Genomic DNA, 23708 nt, shown 5'->3' on the forward strand with positions numbered 1-23708 from the left:
TTTTCATCGGCGAAGGAGCCATTTATTATTTTACAGTCGCGTGATTCCATCCTCGACTCCCACGAGTCCCCGGCGTATCCCCCAGTCTGAAGAAGTATACTTTGAAAGTTTTACAACAAGTGTTCCCTCTTCGAAATCTCACATCTAAGGTGCTAAGATATCTACAGTGATATAATTCTTACACGACTATACACGCATTCGGCCGGGTCGTTCAATAATTTCTTTCTCTCACTTTGCTTCCTCGTTTACCGACCACGAAAATAATCGACGATACAATCGTTTCCGCTATCGCCACGTCTCATTGTCGACCCGTCTCTCTTCGCTTTCTTCCTCCTTTTTGCATATGTACACGAAGTATCCTTTATTGCTACAAAATTTCCGTCTGGTCGGACGCGCCAACATCTTCTCGCACTTGCTTCCGTTTCCTGCTCCTCCATTTTGTGTGTGTGTGTGTGTGTGTGTGTGTGTGTGTCTGTCTGTCAGCACGTGAACCGTGCCAAACGCAATGTATCAACCGGAAATACGCGAACGCTGGAACAACGTTTGTGATTCAGCGTCCCGTAATCGATCCGATTCGTTTCCTTTCTCCTCGCTTCCTCTCTCGCTGCGTGCGATTCTGAAACTCCGCCGAAAGAGAACGAACCGTTTCATCATTGCGAGAAAAGATTCTAAATTTCTTCACGCTCTCTCATACTTTTCTTTCTCTTTCATCCGAGTAAAATACTTCTCTCGCCGTTGCGTCTAACGAAAATGAAACGCAAAAAGCAACCCGACGGCGATGGTAAATTCTAAAAAGTGAGTCGTCCCGTGACTTGAAAATGCAAACGACGGAGTTTTCTTTTCTTTTTTCGTTTTTTTTTCGTTTTTTTTGTTAAAAAAAGATCGGAATTTTCCTGGGAAGGGTTTCTTTCTTCGATTTACTAGATTCTTCTCTCTTCTATCACTGTTGTCGCGCTTAGGCCGTGCATTCTCGTTTCATTTTTTTCTTTTCTGTTTTGCTAATAATTACTCTTCGCTCCTCTCTCTCTCTCTCTCTCTCTCTCTGCTCGTTTCTCCTTTAATCCTTTCGTACTATTTTAACCCTGCTAAAAGTATCGTTAGAAAAAGACTGTTATAAAAAAGCAATGAAAATATCTCGGATTGGAAATTTCGATTCGGTGAAACGTTTATTAAAAATCACAGTATATATACGAATGTACGAATGTGTGTTTCTCGGGTCTCTACGCTTACGGCTCATCGTGTCTTCATTCTTTCTTTTTGGAACTATTTGAAGCTTGAATGATCATCAGGTCTTAAATAATTGCCGACGAAAGGATTAAATCCTGAACAATCTGCGCCCCCCTGCCCGTCGTTAATCGCGTGTGCGTTGTACGTATTCGAGTCATCTTGGTCTATTAACTCGGCGACTGAAACTGTAGAAAAATAAATTATTATATCGGTGATGATATCGTGTTCGAGTACGTTAGCCTACACTCCTGTGGTATCATCCTACTGTGGACGACACGATACCAAAATTGTTTCACGAAGCCCGTAACGGTTGTTACTAAACGAATCTTGAGCGCAAAATAAGACGAACACGAACGAACCGTTACGAAAAGGAAAGAAACAATCGGACAATCTCCTTCCAATTGAAGAGAAGAAACCAAACTGACTGTTTCAGATTGCCTTATTTTGATCTCAGAAGTCGTTTAATGGCGAGTAATGCCGGGGACTTGCGATGAAATGCCTCGTAACGTTCGAATCTGACCTAAAGGCTCCTGCGAGGAGCCTCGATCGTCATCTTCGGATCAGTTTCTTCCTTCGTACAAATCGACGACTCTGCTCGCAGAAAAATAGAGTTAAACTCGAAACTATAGAGAGACTGTTTTCGTCCTAATGGACTCTCGCTAAATAGATATAGTCATAGTTCAAACATGATGAGAACATTCTGCACGTGATCGTTAATAGACAGTTAAGTTTTTCTAGCCTGTTCTTACTTTTTCTTCATTTCTTTTTTCTTTTTCTTCTTTTCTTTTTCCTTTTCTATTCGTCTCGTTAACAAACTGTTTCAAACACGCGCGAGCGTTCCTTCGTATTCGATGGTAATTTAATTTAACGACAGCGTTCGAAACTTCCTCGTTTCTCTTCTTCTCCGAGTACTTCAGCATTTCCTTGCGTGTTCATTCACTGAGATTTCTTTAGTATCAACCACGCCACGGAATATTTCCTCCTCGCGTCATATTTTCGATCATATTTCCTTTCCCTGACTTCATCTTCATTCAACGTTTCTCTTTTTTTATAACCCCCAGTTTCTTTTTTTTCTTTTTCTTTTTTTTTTTTCTTTAATTCTATGAGAACAAAGCTCCGATATAACCGACGAAGTATTTTGTTAGAGCTTTCTCTACAAGATTCTTTTTTTTTTTTTTTTTTTTTTTTTTTTTTTTTTTTTTTACAATACATAAACAATTCCTTTACTTTCAGGTTTCAGTTTTTACGTGAAATGTACAACCTCTCCTCTCCATCGAGCATCCGTACTATCTACACATCGATTTGCAATTTACTTTGTACAACTGAAATTGCACCTGCGATTCGATTTTATTAACTCTGTTTAATTACAACGCGTAGGTATAACCTGACCGATAATAATATCCGACAGGGTTCGATTGTCGGGACAATCGCCGAAATTTCCATTCGATCGGTCAATGTCTAACCACCGTCGAATTATTACGATTAGATTCTAAATTCCTCGAGAAAAAGGACCGAAGGAATTCTCCTGCGTTCACGGGGCTAATCACCGTTCGACCATCTTGGAGAAAATTCCAAGTCTACGATCTTCTTCGTCAAATACCAGACCCCGCGTCACGTCGCGGAAATTTCATTCATGTCGTGCCGCGATGATTCGAATTCAAAAAAGAGTCATAAAGAGAGCACGCAGTTGACGTAGTTTCTTCTTTTTTTTTTTCGACGACCGAGAGAATGTGCGTCGGAGGACACTGCGATTCTCCGAGAGCCACGTTAGGAAAAAGACCTACCACTATGTAGTTGACCACGTCCACGCTCTCGGCGCGTTTAATTAATCCATTTCCCCTTTTAATTAATCGCGCCCTGGGAACGTGCTCGCCGCGGGATCTAGAAAAATAGAGTTGACTCGATCGCGAGAACCGTGAATCTACCACAACGATTACGAGCTAGACACTTTCTTAAGTTTACGTATCGATTCTAGAGTGACGAGGGTTGATCGACTGGCTTCTTGGCTGTTGACGCGTTCCGGCAAATCTACACTTATTCTAGATATCCACGATTCGACGGGGAATCCCTACGATGAGAATCCCATCCTTCTCCCGCGTTTCGACTCTTCGAGATCCTTTCTACGTTTTGTACTTCGTACCGAAATTTCATATCTTCGTTCCTCGAATCGAAACCAGCCTGCTACCAACAACGTTCTCTTACGTTCTCGGTTCTACGGAAAATAGGATTCGTTTGAAGGCCTAGTACTAAACTAAGACAATTCCACGACGTATAGTGTGTCACTTTCTTTGTAATTATCAGTTAGTCTCGCTCGTCCCTCGAGCGTCGCCCTAAACTTTTTTACATTGTACCCTGTTCTCTTCATCTTCAGTGTATCACGATAATCGGTAAACTACGGTCGTTACGGTACAGCGGTAAGAATTTTTCTCTAGTGGCTGAGCCTTTCTTCTCTAGTGGCTGGCTAAGCCTCTGGCAAATCAAATTTTCCCGCAATCTCCAACCAAACGAAAACCACGACGTTTTGTCATGTGAATCATCGTTCGCGTGGAACTTCCTCCCAAGAAATGAACGAGTGACAAAAATTCTGGCCAAATAGGATATACGTGTATCGAGTTAATCTAAACAGCCCAGTTTTCTCGTTCTTTGTTTTCTTTCTTTTTTTTTTTTTAATTTTTCTTCTCAAAGATCTCCCGATCTTCACCTTCTAACATCGTAGATCCGTTCGTCCGTTGCTCGAGACCTCCCCGTCGTATCTCCGCGATTCGCCCTGTTTCACGCGTTCGAACTCTTCGAAGATCGTCGAGAGTAGTCGAGGCCTCGCGCGTCTTCCCTTCGTTTCGTCTCGAGATAAAATCTTCGAGGGTTATCGAGAGAGAGAGAGAAACCTCGCTCTCGACGAAAGGTCCCTTCGTGAACGTGGAAGGGTTTTTTTTTGCGTTGAAGTTTTTAGAGCCTTCGAGTATTAGCCTACTGGTAGATGATCGGATAGGTGGGTTCGACCGGCAGGTCGCTGTCCAGGTTCAAGGACACGCCATCCTTGGACACCAGGTAGTGGGTGAGCAGCTGACCTTTGCCCTTGACGAACACCAGGCCGCGTTGTTCGAAGCCGAAGCCGAACGGTTCCAGGATCTTCCGGGTCTCGTCCGTGACCTGCGATTTTTACGTCTCTGTTAGTGTCAATTTGCGGAGCGTGCCATCATTTTTTATCTTTACTAGTAAATTTATTATTAAATCATTAAATCATTGACAAGTTTTTGAAAGCATTATGTCACAATATCATATATTTATAATTTACTTGTGGAAAATGAAGTACCCACTCTTAACCTCTTGCGCTGGAATTGCACGTCGAGAATTTTTTGCCCTCTAAATTTGCAACATTTTCTCAGTTTGAAGTATATTTAAATAAATTATGTTTGACGTAACCCAGACAAAACAAATGATAAGTTTAATACTTCTTAATCATTTCTATTCAGTGATATCATAGCGACGAGTTCAAGAGAAAAAGAAAGCGATGAGTTATTTTACATGGTTAGGTCACTCGTTATGGTCCGCGAACCAGTTACCAGCGCAAGAGGTTAAAGAACCATCGTTAAATTGCAACATTTTCTCAGTTTTAAGTATATTTAAATAAATTATGTTTGATGTAACCCAGGCAAAACAAATGATAAGTTTATTACTTCTTAATCATTTCTATCCAGTGATATCATAGCGACGAGTTCAAGAGAAAAAGAAAGCGATGAGTTATTTTACATGGTTAAGTCACTCGTTATGGTCCACGAACCAGTTGCCAGCGCAAGAGGTTAAAGAACCATCGTTAAACTCTTCAAGAATTATTATCTTGATTGGAGCTTCAAATAACAAGAAATTCGTATATTAAAAAAAACTAATCTCCATACATTTTTTGAAGTCTTGAGTGTGTATCAAAGTTATATCGTGATACTTTTGTTATAAAACTATCATACTTTTCATTATAAAATTTGTTTCTTTAATTCTAACCTTATTACGTTCTTTATTATTATAAATTTTATATTTATATTTTATTATAAAGCCATTATACTTTTTATTATAAAACTTGCTTCTTTAATGCTAATTCTGTTACGTTCTTTTGAGCATTTTCCACCGCCTTGTTCCTTTAATATTTGAAATTTGAATAAAATCTTATTAGTACGCATAATTTCTTGATTGCATCTTTTTTTTTAAATCACTGTAAACACTTTTTATCTCCTAAAACGAGAGTAATACTGAAGCATGGACAAAAATTTCGGTACAAGGATCGTAACAAGATTAATTTTTCATTTTATCGAATCTTTTATGATATTTGGAGAAAAAGAAAAGGTGCAACTTCGTCTACGTCTAGATATTTCTAAATTGCCCTACTCTTCGAACATTTTACCTGGATGCAGCCTACTTTCCCAGTGCTCTCCATCCTGGACGCTACGTTCACGGTGTTTCCCCAGATATCATAGTGAGGTTTCCGGGCGCCGATGACCCCAGCGGTCACAGGACCGTGATTGATACCCATTTTCAGAACGAAGTGATTGAAACTTTGCTCGTTGATGCTCGACAATGCTTTCTTTAATTCCAGGGCGAACTCGACGAGGGTGGACAGGTGACCCCATCGAGCTGTGTCCTCGGATTCCGCTGACTCGGTGATTCCGGATGCAGCCATGTACGTCGAGCCTATCGTCTTGATCTTGATGATGTCCTTGAATTTAGTCTGATCGAGGATCTAACGGAACAAAAAATATCTTAGATATCTTGGATAACTAATTGACCGATGTAAATTTATACAACGAGTGTTTCGTTTGTCTTTAACGTTTCAATACCTTGGTTACTTTTCTTATCAACATCGATATCTTTGTACTGTTATAACTTTGTAAAGATGGAAAATCATACAACAATTCACTCGATCTCATTTTGAAACTTGAAATCTCGATACTTTTATAGCATTGAAATTGTAAAAATTCAAACGTCTCTAAAAATAATAAAAAATTTTTCCTGACTAATTCTACCGTGATCTTGAAGAAGTCTTCTGTTTACAATCATTTTATCTAATTTTGAAATTAAATAATGAATAATTAAAGTTAAATAATGAAACATTAGGATTTCTTGAATTTATTCTTAATATTCAAATTTCAATATGCTGAGAAAAGGAATTGTATAGCAAGTTTTGACGGCTCGTTCAAACACTTTGTTCTTCAAAGTGATGGCGATGATCCAGTAATAAAAAGAATTTTTTAATGTTTTTAGACATGCTTGAATTTTTACAGCTTTTGAAAAAAGAAATAGATGGGTTGTCAAAGTAGATATTCAAGTGAATTGTTACTGAATTTTCTTTTACAAAAGGAAAAAGTTACAACAGTTTAAATTTTTCGTAGTTATTGGTTCATTTATGATGTAATAATATTAAGTACAATTTTATGCTGTTTCGCAATTAACTTTCCAAATTTTCACATATATAATCACGATTCCATCCAGTGGCTATATATAATCATAATCTCATAGTAGAGCATTTATTTTTCTTCTCTATCGTACACTATGCTCCCACGGTTTAGCCAGCAAAAATTGAAAACATCCCACGATAGCATTCTATCGATCTTTTTATATTTAACCAGAATTATGTTATATTTAACCGCTTAAAAGTTCACTGAATTTAGGGAAACTGCATCAAAAAGGAAACCACCCTCTCAATTTTACCTTGCTGTCACATAAACAATCATAACAACGACAACGGGAAATTAATTTTCAAACAACAGAAAACCTGTCTCCCATTTTTGTGATCTGCCGTCAAACATTCTGAATCTAGCTGCACGATATATAATCGTAGGAACGAAATTTCCAATAATTACGACAAACGTGATATCACGAAAGTGGATCTCGAGGGAAAACTTTGTCGACGATACTCACCGCGTCGAAATCGGATATGACTTCGTTCAAAAACCTGAGACACTCGAGGCCCTGATTGTTGATGCTCTCCTCGCTGTAGAAATCGGCGAAGTTCGGCATGCTGGCGAACAGGACGCCCACATCCGCGTAGCTCTGGCTGTACAGGTCGTCGTGGTGTCTCGCCCTCGACAGAAAGTAAGCGGCCACGTGCGGCGGAAGTATGTTGTAGATGAGGGCGCCGTTTCTGCGCTTCATGTCCGCCGCCCTCTCCCTCTGCGCGACCACCTCCCTACCTCGTAGGTACAGCATCCTCCTCGACTTCTCCGCCTGAAAATCGATCGATGTCCTCGTCGAGTCGTCGAAACCGAGCGCATCTTTACCCTTAACTTAACCTTTCGTTTATTTTTTTCAATAGGGCTCCGCCCCGAAAGGTTAATACTTCTTTTTAAAAATATACCTTTGATCGGTATATTTTGTGAAATATTTCAATCTGTTACTCTTTTCTTTTAGTTTCTTTTATTTTTTATTTTTTATTTTTTTTGTTTGTTTTATTTTACGAGATGGTTTGGCTTTCATTTGCATTAAATGCAAACCGCGTTCACTCCTCGTGAAAGAGTGTCGACCGATGCGGGGGATGAGAGATACGCCCTCGACTGTCGGGCCAAGTGCAACCCTCGACTTTGATGAATTTGTTCGAGAGGTTCGTACAGGAGGCCCGGTTATTTATCCTCGTGCGAGGAGAAATTGAATTTTTCACGACGTCTCTACGCGGAAGGTTTTAATCTGCCGAAACTACTCGTACGCGATGGAAATCCGCTAACTGTATTGACAGGATGGGAACACGTTCGTGTAGAATGATCTACGTTTCGACTTTTCGAATATATCGTATAGTTAATTCTAGAAAGTCTGGTGGTAGCACATTATCGAATAATATTCGATAACGTTTTTCACTCTCTTCACAAACAAATTTTCTCAAATATCCAAGACTTTTCCAAACAAATGATCATTTGCTCTGAAATACTTTAGTATCCAACTTTTCGATAGAGTTCTTCATAAAAACATCACGTACTGCGCTATACAAAAAATTGAACAGATTTTAATAAAATTCACTCTCAATGAACGTCACTTTAGAAAACTAATTCTAAATGTTTCGCCATTCAACTCGGAACACTGTTCGTCCGAACTACCGAAATCTTTTAATAAATGATCTTTTTCCAATTCTGTCAAATACAAGTATGAGAAAAACTTTCGAGCAGCACGTTGTCCAGGGAACTGTTCCATTACTTACGTATCTGGATACAACGACCAAGGAAGTAGCTACGATGAGTAAAGTTGCGGATAGGCAGTATTTCGACGGAACGGGAGACGGTTCGAAGGGAGAGGACGCATAATCCTCCCAGTCGAGCCTGACATCCAGCAAGTAGATGTTGATCAAGCATTGAGAACCCGCGATGCCGTACATCAGGACCGCCTTGCCCAGGTAGCATACGTAGCTCGGCATCGAGATCGCCACGAGTGTAAGCACGCCGAAGTACGAGTAGTAGGAAGGATACGGACACTTCGCTGACACGGTTATAGTGGTGTTTACGATCGGCAAGTTTTCCTCGATGACCACGCAGTTGAACTGTGAAACGGTACGAAAGGAAATAATACTCTTACTCTACGTTTCCTTCTACGGTATAAAAATTTATATTACGATATATAAGTTGAAAATATAAAGTAACATGTCGAAATATTCTGTTGTTGACTCCTTGCACTATGATTTAAGTTGCGATGGCGCGTACCACATGCACAATTAGTAACAAAAGAATTTGTTCAGTCGTACACGCCTTGATGATATATGTATAAACGTACGAACGTTAGAAAGAATTGGTTTAATTTTGTAAGGTGCTTGAGATTTACTTCGTTGCTTGCCAAAGGTCATATTAAAACAACTTTGAAATATTAAATTTTATAAATTTTATATAAAATATTAAATTTTATAAATTTTATAAATTTTATATAAGATATTAAATTTTATAAATTTTATATAAGATATTAAATTTTATAAATTTTATATAAAGAGACCCAAATAGTTTATTTCAAGACATATGTGTTGCTTAAGTTTATCAATATTTCAAATTAAATATAAATTCATTCATCAGTGAACAAAAATGATTTATGATTTGGAAGTGAATAATGTATCAGTAATAATTCATTTGAATTTGTGTGTATATATACATATATATATATTTTCAGAAAATATGAAAGCAACGAAAATGTTTCATTGAGCAGATTGAGAATGTTTCATCAAACTTATCTATACTCAAATGAATGTAACTAATGATAATAATGGTAGTGTCTCTTAGTGGTGATTCTGAGAACATTTTTCCTTATCGAGAATGAGTAAGCAGAATTTCCAAATACATCGCGTTTTTCTCCTTTCTTTTATCAGAAAAAAGACTACCGTCATCTTTACTATCGTCATTGACACATCTGGAAACTCGTCTGCGAAAAATTCTTCAAAACATTTTTCAGATCGACGCTTCAATTTTGACTATAATTATTTAAAATTGAATCGAGGTTCTACGAAGCGGACGCAAAATCATATAAATTTAAATTAATGATTGTCATTCGCGTAATTAAATTTAATAGTTTTCGTTCGCTTGATGATTATCGTTCACGTGCGTACAGGATGACGTAAATCGCTATCCTCCACGTTTGAAGACTGAAAAACGCCGATTCACGAAACAAAAGACGCGACATCACCCGTCAACGTGTTAACCTCTTGCGTCGAGAATTTTTTGCCCCAAATCTGCAATATTCTCTCAGTTCTAAGTATATCTAAATATAACCCAGGCGAAAAAAAATAAATTTATTACTTCTCAATAATTTCTATCCGGTTTGATATCATACCGACGAGTTGAAAAAGAAAGCGACGAATTATTGTATACGGTTCGGTCGCTCGTTATGGTCCGCAATCAGTTGCCAGCGCGAGCGGTTAAAGACGAAGCAAAATAATTGAGAGGAGTTTGAATGGTTTGTCGAAGAAGAAAGTGTACGTACCATGTCGAGGAGGAGAAAATCACCGAGGGAAAATGTCATTAGGAGGGCCAGAGCTCTTCTCAGCCACATAGCCTTGACGGCACTGGCCAAACACGTGGCACCAGCCAGAACCACGGCGAATAGCAGAACCACCCCGATACCGCCCCATGTGAAAGGTCCCCAGGGCTGAAACCTCCAAACCGGGGCGGTGCAAATCATCACCAATGGCCCGCCGAGCAGCGACAACGGGGAGAATGCTTCCTCGGCGTTGTGAAACGCGGATTCCACCTTCGCGTCCTTGAACCGCAGCGTCAACCAGTGAGCGTGGCCTTTCAAATGCGCTCCTCCAGCTGCAATCAACGTCTTCTTACATTTCGAATGAAAAATAAAATTAAAAATAGGAAATTTTTCATGCGAAAGGAAATACCTGAGATTGTATTTCGAGGTATAAGAAAGAATTTCTTAGTGAATTGTACGAAGCTAGCATCTACGTACGAATATAAAAGCTTCTACTAATGATTCTGTCATTAGTTAAAAACTAGTACTACGGATATCAATGATGGTTTGTTTCACTTCAAACATTCTACCAATTTCAATTATTATTCTCTATTATTCCTATTTAACATTAGGGACCGAAAAAGTTTAGGAACTTTTAAATAAATTTTATTCGAAATACGACTTGGAGAACTTTCTCGAAAAATGTTCTTACGTTACAAGTCCCGACGAATGTTGTTAAAAATAAAAGTTCCAGACAAAATGGAACTCGTAAAATATCGAAATAAAAATTTTTCTGTCGGAAAAACAATGGTAAAAAAAATTTCTTTCAATCTTTGTAGCAAATATTCAGTGAACAGTGCTGAATTTTCAATTGAATGTAAAATAACAGATAAGTGTTTTCTAAAATAACTCGTTTTCATGGAATTTTTTTATTACATCTGTTCCGTGATAACACTATTCAAAAATGCACCTAACGCTTCCTTCCATAAAAATTCCGCGAGAACAGATTTACACGAAACATATAGCAGGATTCGAACAGGATTTTTCTTTTAATAAAAAAAAAAAAAAAAAAAAAAAAAAAAAANAAAAAAAAGAAAAGAAACAATTCAATATCAATTTCGATCTCTTCGTTCGACACACAGAAATTCCAACATTCTCACTTTTGCTGTCGAGTTCCTTCCTCAGCCTCTGCCTGAACTCCTCCGAGTCCTCCTTGTTGTTGTTCCTTCCGTCTCTGGCGTCCATCGTTCTCCTGTTGTCCTCCGTGAGCGAGGCGAGGCTCTTGGTGACAGCTGGCTTGAAGGGCTTCAACGCGCGGACTATAAAGTATGTGACGATGCCTGCCTTCTGGAGTGCCTCTTCTCTGTCCTCGCCGTGCGCTGGCTCGACCTCGAACTCGCCGTTCAGGAAGCTCAGCGTCGCGTTCGAGATGTGCACCCTCCTTCGAATCATTGCAATATCGTTCGTACTGTTACTCAACCTCTACCCGTTTCTCGTCGAAAGTATACAAAATTATTCGTTAGGAGAGACGAGACAGTGTACGAACATCTCGGACAGAGACGTTCACGATTGGCAAAATGGCCCTGATTATCCAACGACGTGGGCGTAAGACGTGGATGTGGCAGAGAAAGGAGAATTCACGTATTCTGCATTCATGGTAATGTCGAAGGGTGTTCGAACGTCTTTTGTAAGCGATTCGCTGGCTGGAACTTGCCGTTACGTTATTGTTCTCGAGTGAATTCTAGTTCGTGTGAATAATAATAAGGTTACCGTAATGCCGGTTGGAATAGCTGGTGATGCGGCGCAAATGACTGCGAGGGGATCGTTAATACTCCAAACTTGTGTTTAACGTGAATTCTAGATTGCGTTTTACTCTAGCGAAAATTGTGCGACAACAGCCATTTATCTTCCGAAGTATTTATGCAGTTAATTCTCCATTATATCGCAACGCAATCGATTTATCGTATTCTCCAATATTTCACTGCGCTTTAGTGCATTATTTCATGGCACGAAAATATACAGACACTTGATTAATTGGAGTTATGGAATTAAATATACGGTTTAATACAGTTTAATTTATAAATAATTAATATATCAATATATTATATTAATATATAATTTATAATTATTTATAATTATAAATTATATATATACATATATTAATAATTATAATTTATAATTATTTATAAATTTTATATGTATTTACAATTTATAATTATTTATAAATTTTATAATATACAATTTATTAATAATTAAATATACAGTTTATACAGTTAATTAAATATTTATAAATTAAACTATAATCACCGTAACTACATATGCGAAATTTATTTTCGGAGTCTTACGTGCAACAATAAAACCGGGCTGTGATTGAAAAATCAATTGGAAATGTCTCGTCAGCATCAATTATTTTAGTTCACGTCGTATGAAAATTCTCTTACTCGACCGTGAAATGACTGTTCTTCCAGTTCCGTCAGCAATTACTCCCACTTTTAATTACATCGTGTCAAAGTTTGATCAAAGATCGGGAAATTGAAAAGAGTTGCTGGCCGTGATTTTTCTTCAGTAATTGTCAAACGTTTGTGGAGTAAAGCTGAGAGATCCCTCGATCGCGTTACGTGTTACAAAAATAGGGAACAGGAGAGTCGCGTGACAGGAAGGGCCGAGACCTCTAATTTTTTGTTAAATACATCAGCCTGATGAAAATGGAAAAGAGAAAAGAGAAGGAACATTACAATGGCCGTTTCTTTGCTTTGCTTTTTTTTTTTTTTGTTTTTCTTTTTAAAGCACGGGCTATTAGGTTTTTACCACGGGACTCGGGTATCTCACCCTTTAATACCAGCCAGCTAAAATTAAAGTACGACAGGGCATTAAAAACTGCTCGCCAGGCGTTTCGCCAGGTAATTAATGTCAAAGATATACACGCGGAGTGCGCTCATTACGTGTCCGCCGACATCAAGGACGCGTTTTGTATGTCGCCGCATCGATATCGTTTAGCTCCGAATCCGGCAGCTTTTTCACGCCTCTGTTCTACTTTTTCTCCTGTTGAATTTCGACGAGTTAACGAGGTCAAGAAATCGAAACGTCAATAGAATCACACGTATATATAATCGTATTTCAGTGGAATTATACTGAAAAACAAGTACGTGAGAGCCCATAATTCTCTGCACAATAAAAAACGTGATTAACCTTCTTCTCTTACAATTATCCTCTCGATGTTTCTTAATCGTTGGTCATTAGATGTAAATGTAATTGGCGCATTATATATAATTTGCATTTATTAATCTTTGATCGAAGGAATATGGAATTTCCAATTCGAATTCAAACTGCACAGGATTAGAATTGATAAATTGAAACAATAACTCTCTTCTGTAAATGGAGGACAAATGACAAGGTGTGTGTGTGATAAATTTTTGATTTCTTATTAGCTGAATTTCAAATGAGACGACTTTAAAAGATCTCGATATTCGTCAAAAAGTATACCTACTCGAACATCGATTTCTTTTTAAACAAAAATTAAGCTCTCGCGAATAATTTTTATTCTTTTAATTTCTTTTCTTTCTTTTATGTGAAATTTCAACGCGCTCCACAAAAATAATTCTAAGAGTTTCATCCATCCAAATTTAACAGAACAATTCTGAAATATTTACGAGACAGATATGTATCCTTCTGAAGGGACATCGTACTCAAATCTAGCCAACAGCTTTTTTTATAATTTGCTGATTATCATTATGAATGTATGCACTTGATCTTATGATAGGATGCATAATAGTATAAAGGTACAATATCTGAACAGACGCCTAGAGTGAATGCTATAATAACGACGTAAGAAGAGCAAAAGAATAATTATTAATTATTAATTCACATAAGCTAGAATTCTTATTGCTTCTTACGAAAGTTTGAAAGCTGGTGAAGGAGATTGAAACTATGTACCATTAACTCTTGTTTAATATTACATTTGTTCCAACAAACACACCTTGATGATTAATTCAAATTTAAACGATATCACAGAGTTGGAAAGATATAATCAACAACATTTCCTGTTGAATACCATTTGAATGATTGTTTCCAATGCCGTGTCATTTTAGTCGATGCTTCGTAAATAAATTGCTGGTGGATGATGTGAGAAAAGTTTTCGAAGGCAAAGGGTGAAAATAGTTTAAGAAATCAAGACACATTCTATTCTTTAACTCTACTAAAATATAGTTTAAGAAAGTACATTCTATTCAACTCTGCAATTCAACCAAATAGTTCCGTGAGGTTGAAAGAAAGTAAAGAAGTGATACTCACCCCGCCATTCCACTGCTCTCCATCTTATTCGCCAGCTCGACGTCCTTGCTGTAGACGTCGAACTGCCATTGTCTCTGACCGAGGACACCGGCCAACACAGCACCGGTGTGTATACCCACCCTCATGTCGACAGGACTATTGGTCGTTTGTTGCACGTACTTGATGGCGTCCACCATCGACAAGCCCATATAGACGCAGAGGACAGCGTGGTCCGGTCTTTCTACCGGTGCTCCACTTATACAGTAGTAACAGTCGCCGAGGATCTTTATTCGCAATTGTTCGTACCTGGCAAGTTTTCAAAATATCACGCTGCGCGCGAGAATGGTAGAATCTTAAGAATATGTGGAAGGTTCAGAGGTCAATCAGCGCAAGTCACTTGTCATTGAAAATAAATTTACGCTGATGAAAATTGAAAAAAACATATGCTTGAATAATTGATATAGAAATTTCTAAAGTTAATAATATATTTTGAATAATTGTAGTAAATGGTAAGATAGAAATTCAATTTATTATAAAATTTCTTCGTAAAATTAAATGTCCAGAAATTAAATTTGATGATGGAACGAATTGATAACGTTCATGATCGAATTATTAATCCAATTAATTCAATAATTACTACAAAATGTATAAGAGGTTTAGGAGAGTGGAAGTAAAAATTTTTAATTCTATTAATTTTTATAATTAATAAAATTAGTAATTAATTTTTGAAAAATTAATTGGGAAATTGATTAATAAATAAATAAATAATCTTAATCATAATGATAATGATATTGATGAATTAAACAAAAGATGTCTTGTTAAAGAAAAGATATAAGGAAAGAATTGAAAAAATTTATAAATATAATAAAACAATTGTTATATTAGAAATTGATTTTTTATTTATTGATATAGAATTCTTTAAATAAAATTAAAATAAATTTATTAAATAATATAGTAAATCGTGAAGAAATTAATCAATAACTATTAGAAAAAATAATTAATGATATAATAACGTCGAGAAAACTTTGAAAAATCGAATATTTTCTTTTTAGAAAACATTAAATTTTAATAAATAAAAATTGCTGTGTCTTTCTTAAAAAAAGAAAGTTCTTCAACAATCGCGACTTTCTTGAGAATTCCGACTTTCTCGAATTCTGAGATCCTTTCGAAATCCGATCAGATGTCTTTCCCAACCATCGGTTTCCCTTTTACTGTCAGTTAATCGCTATTATATAATCATTGCAATATTACAACAATACAAACTAAACTATTTCATTGACTAAAAGTTTTGACAACAAGAATGTGTTCATTTCCATTTTTAATGGAAAATGACTTACACTAATTGAACTCTGAGGCCTCTATATAATACCTTAATGTAATTGAAAATATATACAACTATTTAGAATTACAGTATGAATCTAAAGTATGTGAAGACCAAGTTCTTTCATAGAAGAACAATTTTGGGACGAAGATTTCATATTGATATTATTTTACTATTTAATTTTAGGATTGTCTTGCACTAAAATACTCTATTTTAATTACAAAGCGGCATCAAAAAACAGAATTGACAAAATCAACAGAGATGAATTTTGAAATTGATCGCGTGGTGTTTGCGTAGAATTTAAACTTCTAAACTTCGAAGTACAAAAAGCAAAAGCGTTATTTCTACCTAAAACTTTCAAACGTAAAACAGCTTCGGTCGTTCTAAAAATTCGAACGACAAATAAAAAAAAGTTAAACCTCGTGCCGATTTCGAAACTTCCGCTTCCTAGAACCTTCTAGCTCTAGTTTAAGAATAGAAGTTGCTCGGAAAGTTTTAATAATTAGAGTCAAAAGAGAGAAAAAAAGAAAAAAAAGACGCAAGCAGTTGGAAACTGAAATTTTTCCAGCGAAATACTTTCGAAAGTTAAAACGAGCGGACGGATCGCGAACACACACACACACACACACACACACACGCACACGCACACGCACACGTGATCGTGTATATCGATTGAGCTGGAGAATTTGTAATTGAAACGTTCGTATGGAAACGGGGTTGAGTGGCGGGGAGTTTCGTTTTAGAAAACGCAAGGGTGGAGGATTTAATTTTTCACTTGGTACCAAGCCGCTGTTTGGCAAATGGGAGAGGAAAGTACATGTCAAGGAGCATCTTAAGTGAAGGAGGGTGTTTCGCGGGATTTATACATTGACCTGCACCACTACCGACGCTCTCAGGGTTAAACCGTTCGCCATTCTATACACACAGATCCAACGATAACCGATTTCATTTTCCCACGTTCCTCTTCCCGCAGATTAGATCTCGGTATTATCAAACCCGCTGTTTCGGTAATCCTCGCGTCGGGTCGCGTTTTCATTCCTTTTCAACGAATTAAATCCTCGCCTCCTTCTTTTCTTCTTTTCCTTCCCACGGAGGATTTTTATATTAATTAAGGAGAATCAATTTAGAAGCACGATGTAAAGCACGACTCGCGAACGTATCTGAATATTCATAGAAATCTTTGAATTTCATGAATCCATTAGCTGTCCTGTGCAAAACATTTGGAAATTTCATTAGCACCGTGACACAAGGCACAGGTTATTATCGCATTGCAGTTCAATTTCAAATTTTTCGCAGCAACTTCGTTCGTCGAATTCATCTGAAAGATCTCGTTGGTGAGAAAAGTGTGTCAACGCGCGATTGTTAATCGATTATTTCCTGTGACGAGAGTAGTGTAGAAAAATTTTAACCAGTTCATAGTCCCTTCAGTTGATAGTCTTTTCTAAAACAACACGAACAAGAGTGTACGAAGAGAATTATAAAGGGAACAAGCGTCTGTGTTTTACAAGCTTTGTAACTTGTATTATACAACGTACACAGCGTAGAAATTGAGCTTCGGTATCAAAAGAACATCACGATCGAGTGTCTCGTTACTCGAAAACGTTATATCTTTACCTCTGCTTCTCAATTTTCTCTTTCGAATATCCATCTGTAGAGGTGGTCTACCACGGTAAGAGGTAGATCAAAATTCACGAATAACACGTCCGCGGCTATCGTCAAATTATTGTTAAACGCGTGATTCAAACACCTTGGCGAATCGCTGGTGTTTCCCTGGAATTCCCTCGCCACGGCCATAGCATGGACAATTGAACAGAGTGAAATATCGCGCGATGGGAATTCGCTAACGATACCACTTTGTCCCCGGACGTATCGATTCGTCGGCGACGCCTCGTGAAGGACCCGCGTTAGGTCTCTCTCTCTCTCTCTCTCTTTCTCTCTCTCTCCCTTCGAGGACGAGCCGAGGAAAACGGGGAAAGGATTTGCTGGAATTTCCCGATAAAGTCAATTTCGCGGCTGGCAATTTTAGGATTTTCATTATCCGTCGTGCACGAACGAGAGGGAAAGAAAAATAATAGGGCGACGGAGAGGGGAGTGTGGGTGTGTCAGAGCTCGTGAAAGCTCGCCGTCGTTTCAAAAGCGGGTCACAGTCGATTGTAAACGAACGAATTTTTTCCGTGGTGTCGATAGCTTCGTTGTCGATTAATCCGTTTGTTCCTCCCACCGTTTATCGACAGCTTCCTCTCCCCCCTCCGCCGTTTCGAAGCGGTTGACAAAGGCAACGCGCGTTTTCCTTTGACCCTTACATTCGCGAAAATCTCGGATTCGGGGTCGGGATTGACTCGGTAGTCCCTTTCAAAGCATTGTTCGTCCAGTTCCTTGTTATCTCGCGTAAAATTGGTGTTTCTGTCTTTCGAATGGAGAGGATTGTCCGTGTCGCCGAAATCAAGCCAGCGAGTGCTACTTGAGAAATGAGAATTGGAAATATAGTGAGTTTGTTGTTCTCGTTTCGTGAATAACAGACGGGTATAGTAAATTTGTCTTAAGCCAAGATGAGATGAATTAATTTCCGATAGTCCTTTTTAAGGTTAAATAACAAATATGGTATTAATTTGAATGTCAATTTGTAATTTTAAACGTTGTTTTAAGTGTCGAATTAACTAGTTCCTCTCAATTTCTCTTAAATTTAATTATATTACTTTCTCAAAATTCGTCATGAAGATTCTTTTCAAAAATTTGAAAAAAAAACGTTCCTCGTTGATAACAGTCAATTCTATCAAGTATAATTCCAACAAGAATTTGTTTCTCACTTCTCAGATTTCAAACTACTTTTCCAAAATCCAATCACTTGTTATCAAGTGTTTTCTAAAAAATTTAAAAGGGCGTTCCCCGTCCAGCGATCAATTGTTATTATAATTAAATTAATCGGTTATAAACAATCAGCTGTAATTCCAAATTCAACAGAAACTCTTACGTCGTTCCTCTTAACATTAGAACTACCAAAATAACCATTTGAATATTTTTGTTCGATATTTTATAGATATATAAAACGGCATATTTTCGGAGATTTGAATGGTTCTTTATAAAATACATAAATAAAACCTATTTATAAGTGCTATAAAGAATTTCTGTTTCTTTTAATTGAAATTTTATGCTTCATCAGTCGTCAGTAGTTCCAGTGTTAAATTAGATTTCCCTCGGAACTGATCGCTTACCGCTCGCTAAGTTGATCGAATCTGGCGAACAACTCGTTGAGAATCTTCACCAGTTCGCTGGCGCTGTACGTGGAGGAAATCGCGGTGAATCCGACAATGTCCGCGTAGAGGATCGAGACGTTCTCGTGCCTGGACATGTAAATCTTCTTGAACTGCGTGTCCAGCGAGGCGCCTAAGTCCTGCCGCATCTTTACAGCCACGTGTTCCGGAAGCACGCTAAGCAGTAGCCTTTCCTGTTCCGCGCTTTGCTCCTCGATCACTAGTTGCACTTCCAGGCTTTGCCTCGTTTCCAGAAAGGCTCTACGCTGTTGGAACTCGGTCAGAGAATAAATAGAGGCGCCTAGAAGCATGGCGCCTATGGAGAGTGTCACCGTCAGCACCTAAAAAGAGATTCTTTCGTAAGAATTTTGCAAATGGATGGTATTTATACTTTGAATATCTTTCTCTTTTTTCTCTTTAGAGAATTTGCTTGTGAAAATTTAAATTGCGTATATATTTTATTATTTATCATTTCTCTTCTTTTCTAGATTCATATTCTCAATTTGAAATCTTTCTTAATTTGACTTGTTTATAACTTGATTAAAGAGGTTATGTAACGAAGCAGTTTCACAATGATTGAAGGAGACATCAATCATGTGTTATCTGCCATCTTATTCACAATTAAAAATAAGCCAATTATTGAGCCAATAATTATAAGTAAAACTGAAAAATTTTTAATATATTAATATATTACCAAGTTATATTTCTTCTAAGCATTTCTAGAGCGTTTAACATAAATAATGATTAAAAAAACCCCGGATATTATAATACTATACTTGACGCATGTGAAGTGTAATTTCAGTTTTTCTTTTCTTCTGCAGTGACACGACAATTCTGTGCTATTTGAATAATGACGTGCGATGATTAAAAAGTAAAATTAGCGAACGACAATTTTATGTTATTTCCACTGAGCACAATTTATTATTTTCGTAAACAGGACGTTGTATAAGAACGTCCCGTTTTGTACGATACGCTCGAGGAATAAAAATATATCTCCTGTGGGAAAAGATCAAGAACGAGTATGTAAAATCATCTCAACGATTGCCCTGATACATTTCATGTTGCTTATAATTAATTCCTTTTATGCTCATGCGATAATTGTCGAGTCAAGGAAACGAAGTTGATCAGATAAAACTGGTTTCACGTATAAACTACGATACTTTCAGTCTGGAATTTGTCTCAAGACAGGAAATATACGAAACGATTTTACATTTGGTCGACTCAATACCGAAATCCCATCCTTCCACGTTCCTCTGACAGGTTTCGATCTCGAAGGACACTCAAATCCGTGTATTTCAACGTCTATGCAGCATCTTTCCGAATGTACAATGAGTCCACGTCATTAATCCGATCATGCGATATGTTTTACGCTAAAAATCATCAAGGTCGACTTTTTTTCACCGAGTCATTTAAATATAAGATTTGCATTTAAAAAGCGTGAGCTACGAAGGCCACGAACATTTGAATCTGAATTCTCTTAAATATACAAATGCTCAGACGTTCGTTTCTCGTTTCTAGGAAAACCAGTCCATTCTCAAGTGTCTCGATTAATTCCGTAATTAATATAATCTACGTAGAAGAAAGCATCCAACAATTCCGCTGCTCCTGTTCTTCTTCTACTTGTTCGTTCTACCGATAAATTATACCTCCCCCCCCCCCCCCCACCTTCTCAGTTAGGAATGCTTTTCATCGATTTCAGGCTAACCGCGACTCCCAATTATAATCATCGGAACAATTAACACAAGAAATATTTCCACCCGTCTCACCTCGTTCCGCGTTTCTAAACACATCGAGCGAAAAACATCGCCGAATCGATAATCCATTTTTGTTCGCCTCGTGCCGTAAAAAGCTTTCGAATTCGTTCACGTGTTCCAGCTGACTGCTGGAAATCACAATACCAGTGCTGTTTCTCGGTCCTCTGTCCTTTTCATTTTCCACCTTTTACACACGAGAAAGAGAAATATTGCTTCCATTTTTCTGGAAGTGAAAACAATATTTCCGAAAAAAGGAAAAACGATACTTCGTTGTACGGTTCTCTTTTCATCTTTTGTTTTATTAAAATTATTTCAACCATGCAACTAAACTTGAAAGAGTACGAGTGTCAATACATTTGCTGGTTGGAGGATAATTTTTGATGTGCGCGAACTGTAGAGAGCGCTTGACTCGATGAAGCACTTTCTGTATTTTTGTATCATTTAAAAATCGTTTCTGTATCATTTAAAAATGTATAGAAATACAGAAGCATGCTTTCGATCGGTAAAAATACCTACCCCTGGCCAAGAAAACAATAACACAAACAGTACCTTTGTTTCTTATGTAACTTTTTTTCATCTTTCATTTTATTAAAATTACTTCAGCAATTTAATCTGTGAATATTGAAAAACAAGTGACAATACATTGTTGATTTAGGGAATACTCGAACATTAGAGGACGATTTTTGGTATTCACAAAGAATCTTGACTTAATAAAACATGTTTCTGTATTTCTATGTTGTTTAAAAATCACGTATAAAAATACAAGAACATTTCTCTTTTGTAGAAATACCTCTGATCGATTACTATACCTATGCATAAACAAATTTTGCTTCAAACGAATCACACTGTCACGTCCAATAGACTGGTTCTGTCTTGGGTTAGCCTTCAACGAAAAAAAGAAATTTTGATTTCCAAGATATTTGTAAAAGTATCGAATTTTACAAACATCGAATTATTCATTAGTACTCTCTTAAAATCTATGGGTGAACTCTTGAAAACCAGTTTGTGTAAAATAAATACTTTGCAAGTGTATTCATTGAAATAATTATATATTTTCACTTTAGAAATGAAACTTGCAGGTTGGTAGATACCATCCATATTGGTAGATACTTATCTACAAACGTTCATATACTGTACACATACTGAAGTGAATGAAACTATGAAAAATTATCGATACTTTAAACTGTTTAAACTTCATAAAACAAAATCGCACGACAATCCATTTAATTTCGTTTCAGAGCGTGAAATCTCTACTTTATCAATTTTGAATTCATTTTTTTTTTTTTTTTAAATTCTCCACATAGTGCAGCAGGTGGCAGGATACTTTTGTTATCGAAAACCATAAAAATTTAAATGCCTCTAAAATCACTAAACGTTTCTTTTACGACTTGATCTATCCATAATCTTGAAGATTCGAGTATTTCTTTTACGTCAACCCCTTGAAACTTGCTGTTTTTGATTATTTTCGTCATTTTATTGAATCTTGAACACTAGAACTCATACACTGTACTTACATATGACACATTTTAAATTATTTTCGAATAATATTCAAAATCCATGAAATGATAACTTAAATGTCGATGCTGATATTGGCAAGTATATATTGTATTTGATCTCATCGAGCTACCTGTATGCTCGATGGTGTCCCATTCATCGAATATTGCCTTTATTGAAATCGTTAGTCCCCGGTGACAATGGGATCGTAATTGGATCTGCCGCAGCGGAGAAATTAGCGTGAGGAATGCTTTTGTCGCTCGTTCAGCCGCTCGATTAAAGTATTGCACTCCGTTGAATTACTCCAATCGTTGAAAGAATATCAGAGATAATCTACTGATCTTTCCACAGTTCTGATACTCGCGTTATCTATGTATCTTCGTTACACTTCTGTAATCTGTCTTTGTGATCATTTTTGTGTTTTATCGAGCTCTTGTACTATTTAGGCATTATCCTGTATTATTTACTAATATTATATAGTAACATTTGAATCGTATTGAATCATTGCGATCATTCTTTAACAGTTTCTGTGATCTGTTAAATTTCTTAAAATAGTCCTTGCGATTTGTTAGATTTAATTTTTCGGCAGTTTTCGGAATTTACAATATTTTGTAAATGATTCTACGTTAGCTTCTTAGCGATTTGCTATAGTTTCATAGTAATCTTGCTAATTCACGTGGATTCTTCCCCCTCCCTCTCTCCCCCCTCACCCCTGAAACTTCTCAATTTCTAATTACGACCAATCAGTTACAAACTCGCCATCTAATTAAAAACATCACGGACAATTACTTCCTCGTACAACAATTTATAACTCGAAGGAACGTAACGTGTACGTGATCAACGATATTTAATGCACCCCATTTTGTGCACGCTTGTTGCTCGATGAAAGGGTTGACAGACCCTTAATTAACTCCCTGATAAAAGGGTTCGTTGAGCAACAATCAACGATCATTGCAATTGTCGGTGGAATAGATGGAGTCGGTGATTTCCGTGATCGAGTCGATGGCTTTCAAAGAAACGTTCCTGCCATTGAAAACCGATCGTATGTCGTGCATAGAAAGGCAGCATGTCGCGTCATTGCACATCTCTCTGTCTCTCTCTCTCTCTCTCTCTCTCTCTTCTCTCTCTCTCTCTCTATTTTAAACAACCATTGACCGAACTCTACTCGACTGTTACTAACGATAGAACCACGTGCACGACTGGAACTTTCGCTTTCGCGGTCGCCCTTGTCTAGGGAAATTTGCAACATAGTTCCCCGTCCGCTGTTTCGTCATGGTCCACTACGAGTTTGCGGATCGCCCTGTGATTCGAACAACAACGAAATTAACACGCAAAGGGACATCTCTCGCTTTCTCCGTGGTCTGGGAAATCTTAACTTTTGATTCTTTGCTTCTTCTTCTTCAAAATGGAATCGCTAAAGCACTTCGGAAATATCGTTCATTTCTGTAAGATTAAGAAACGCGAGCAAATTGTAACTTTTCTATT

At 37.3% G+C, this 23708-nt stretch overlaps 1 protein-coding gene across 1 annotated transcript in view; it reads right to left on the reverse strand.

Moving 5' to 3' along the window:
- Positions 1-23708, reverse strand: part of LOC122537713 (adenylate cyclase type 3) — a 32691-nt gene continuing 8983 nt past the window's right edge. Inside the window, exons 2-9 of the mRNA XM_043671121.1 lie at positions 18937-19316; positions 14425-14709; positions 11295-11575; positions 10159-10487; positions 8402-8737; positions 7135-7440; positions 5621-5956; positions 1-4377 (exon numbers count right to left, since the gene is read on the reverse strand). Coding sequence (XP_043527056.1) covers positions 4195-4377; positions 5621-5956; positions 7135-7440; positions 8402-8737; positions 10159-10487; positions 11295-11575; positions 14425-14709; positions 18937-19316 — 2436 coding nt within the window. The 3' untranslated portion in view covers positions 1-4194. The remainder of the gene's footprint in view (positions 4378-5620; positions 5957-7134; positions 7441-8401; positions 8738-10158; positions 10488-11294; positions 11576-14424; positions 14710-18936; positions 19317-23708) is intronic.

Source organism: Frieseomelitta varia, unplaced genomic scaffold, assembly GCF_011392965.1.
Source record: "Frieseomelitta varia isolate USP_RPSP 00005682 unplaced genomic scaffold, Fvar_1.2 scaffold_926, whole genome shotgun sequence".
In the NCBI taxonomy this organism is placed as follows: Eukaryota; Metazoa; Arthropoda; class Insecta; order Hymenoptera; family Apidae; genus Frieseomelitta; species Frieseomelitta varia.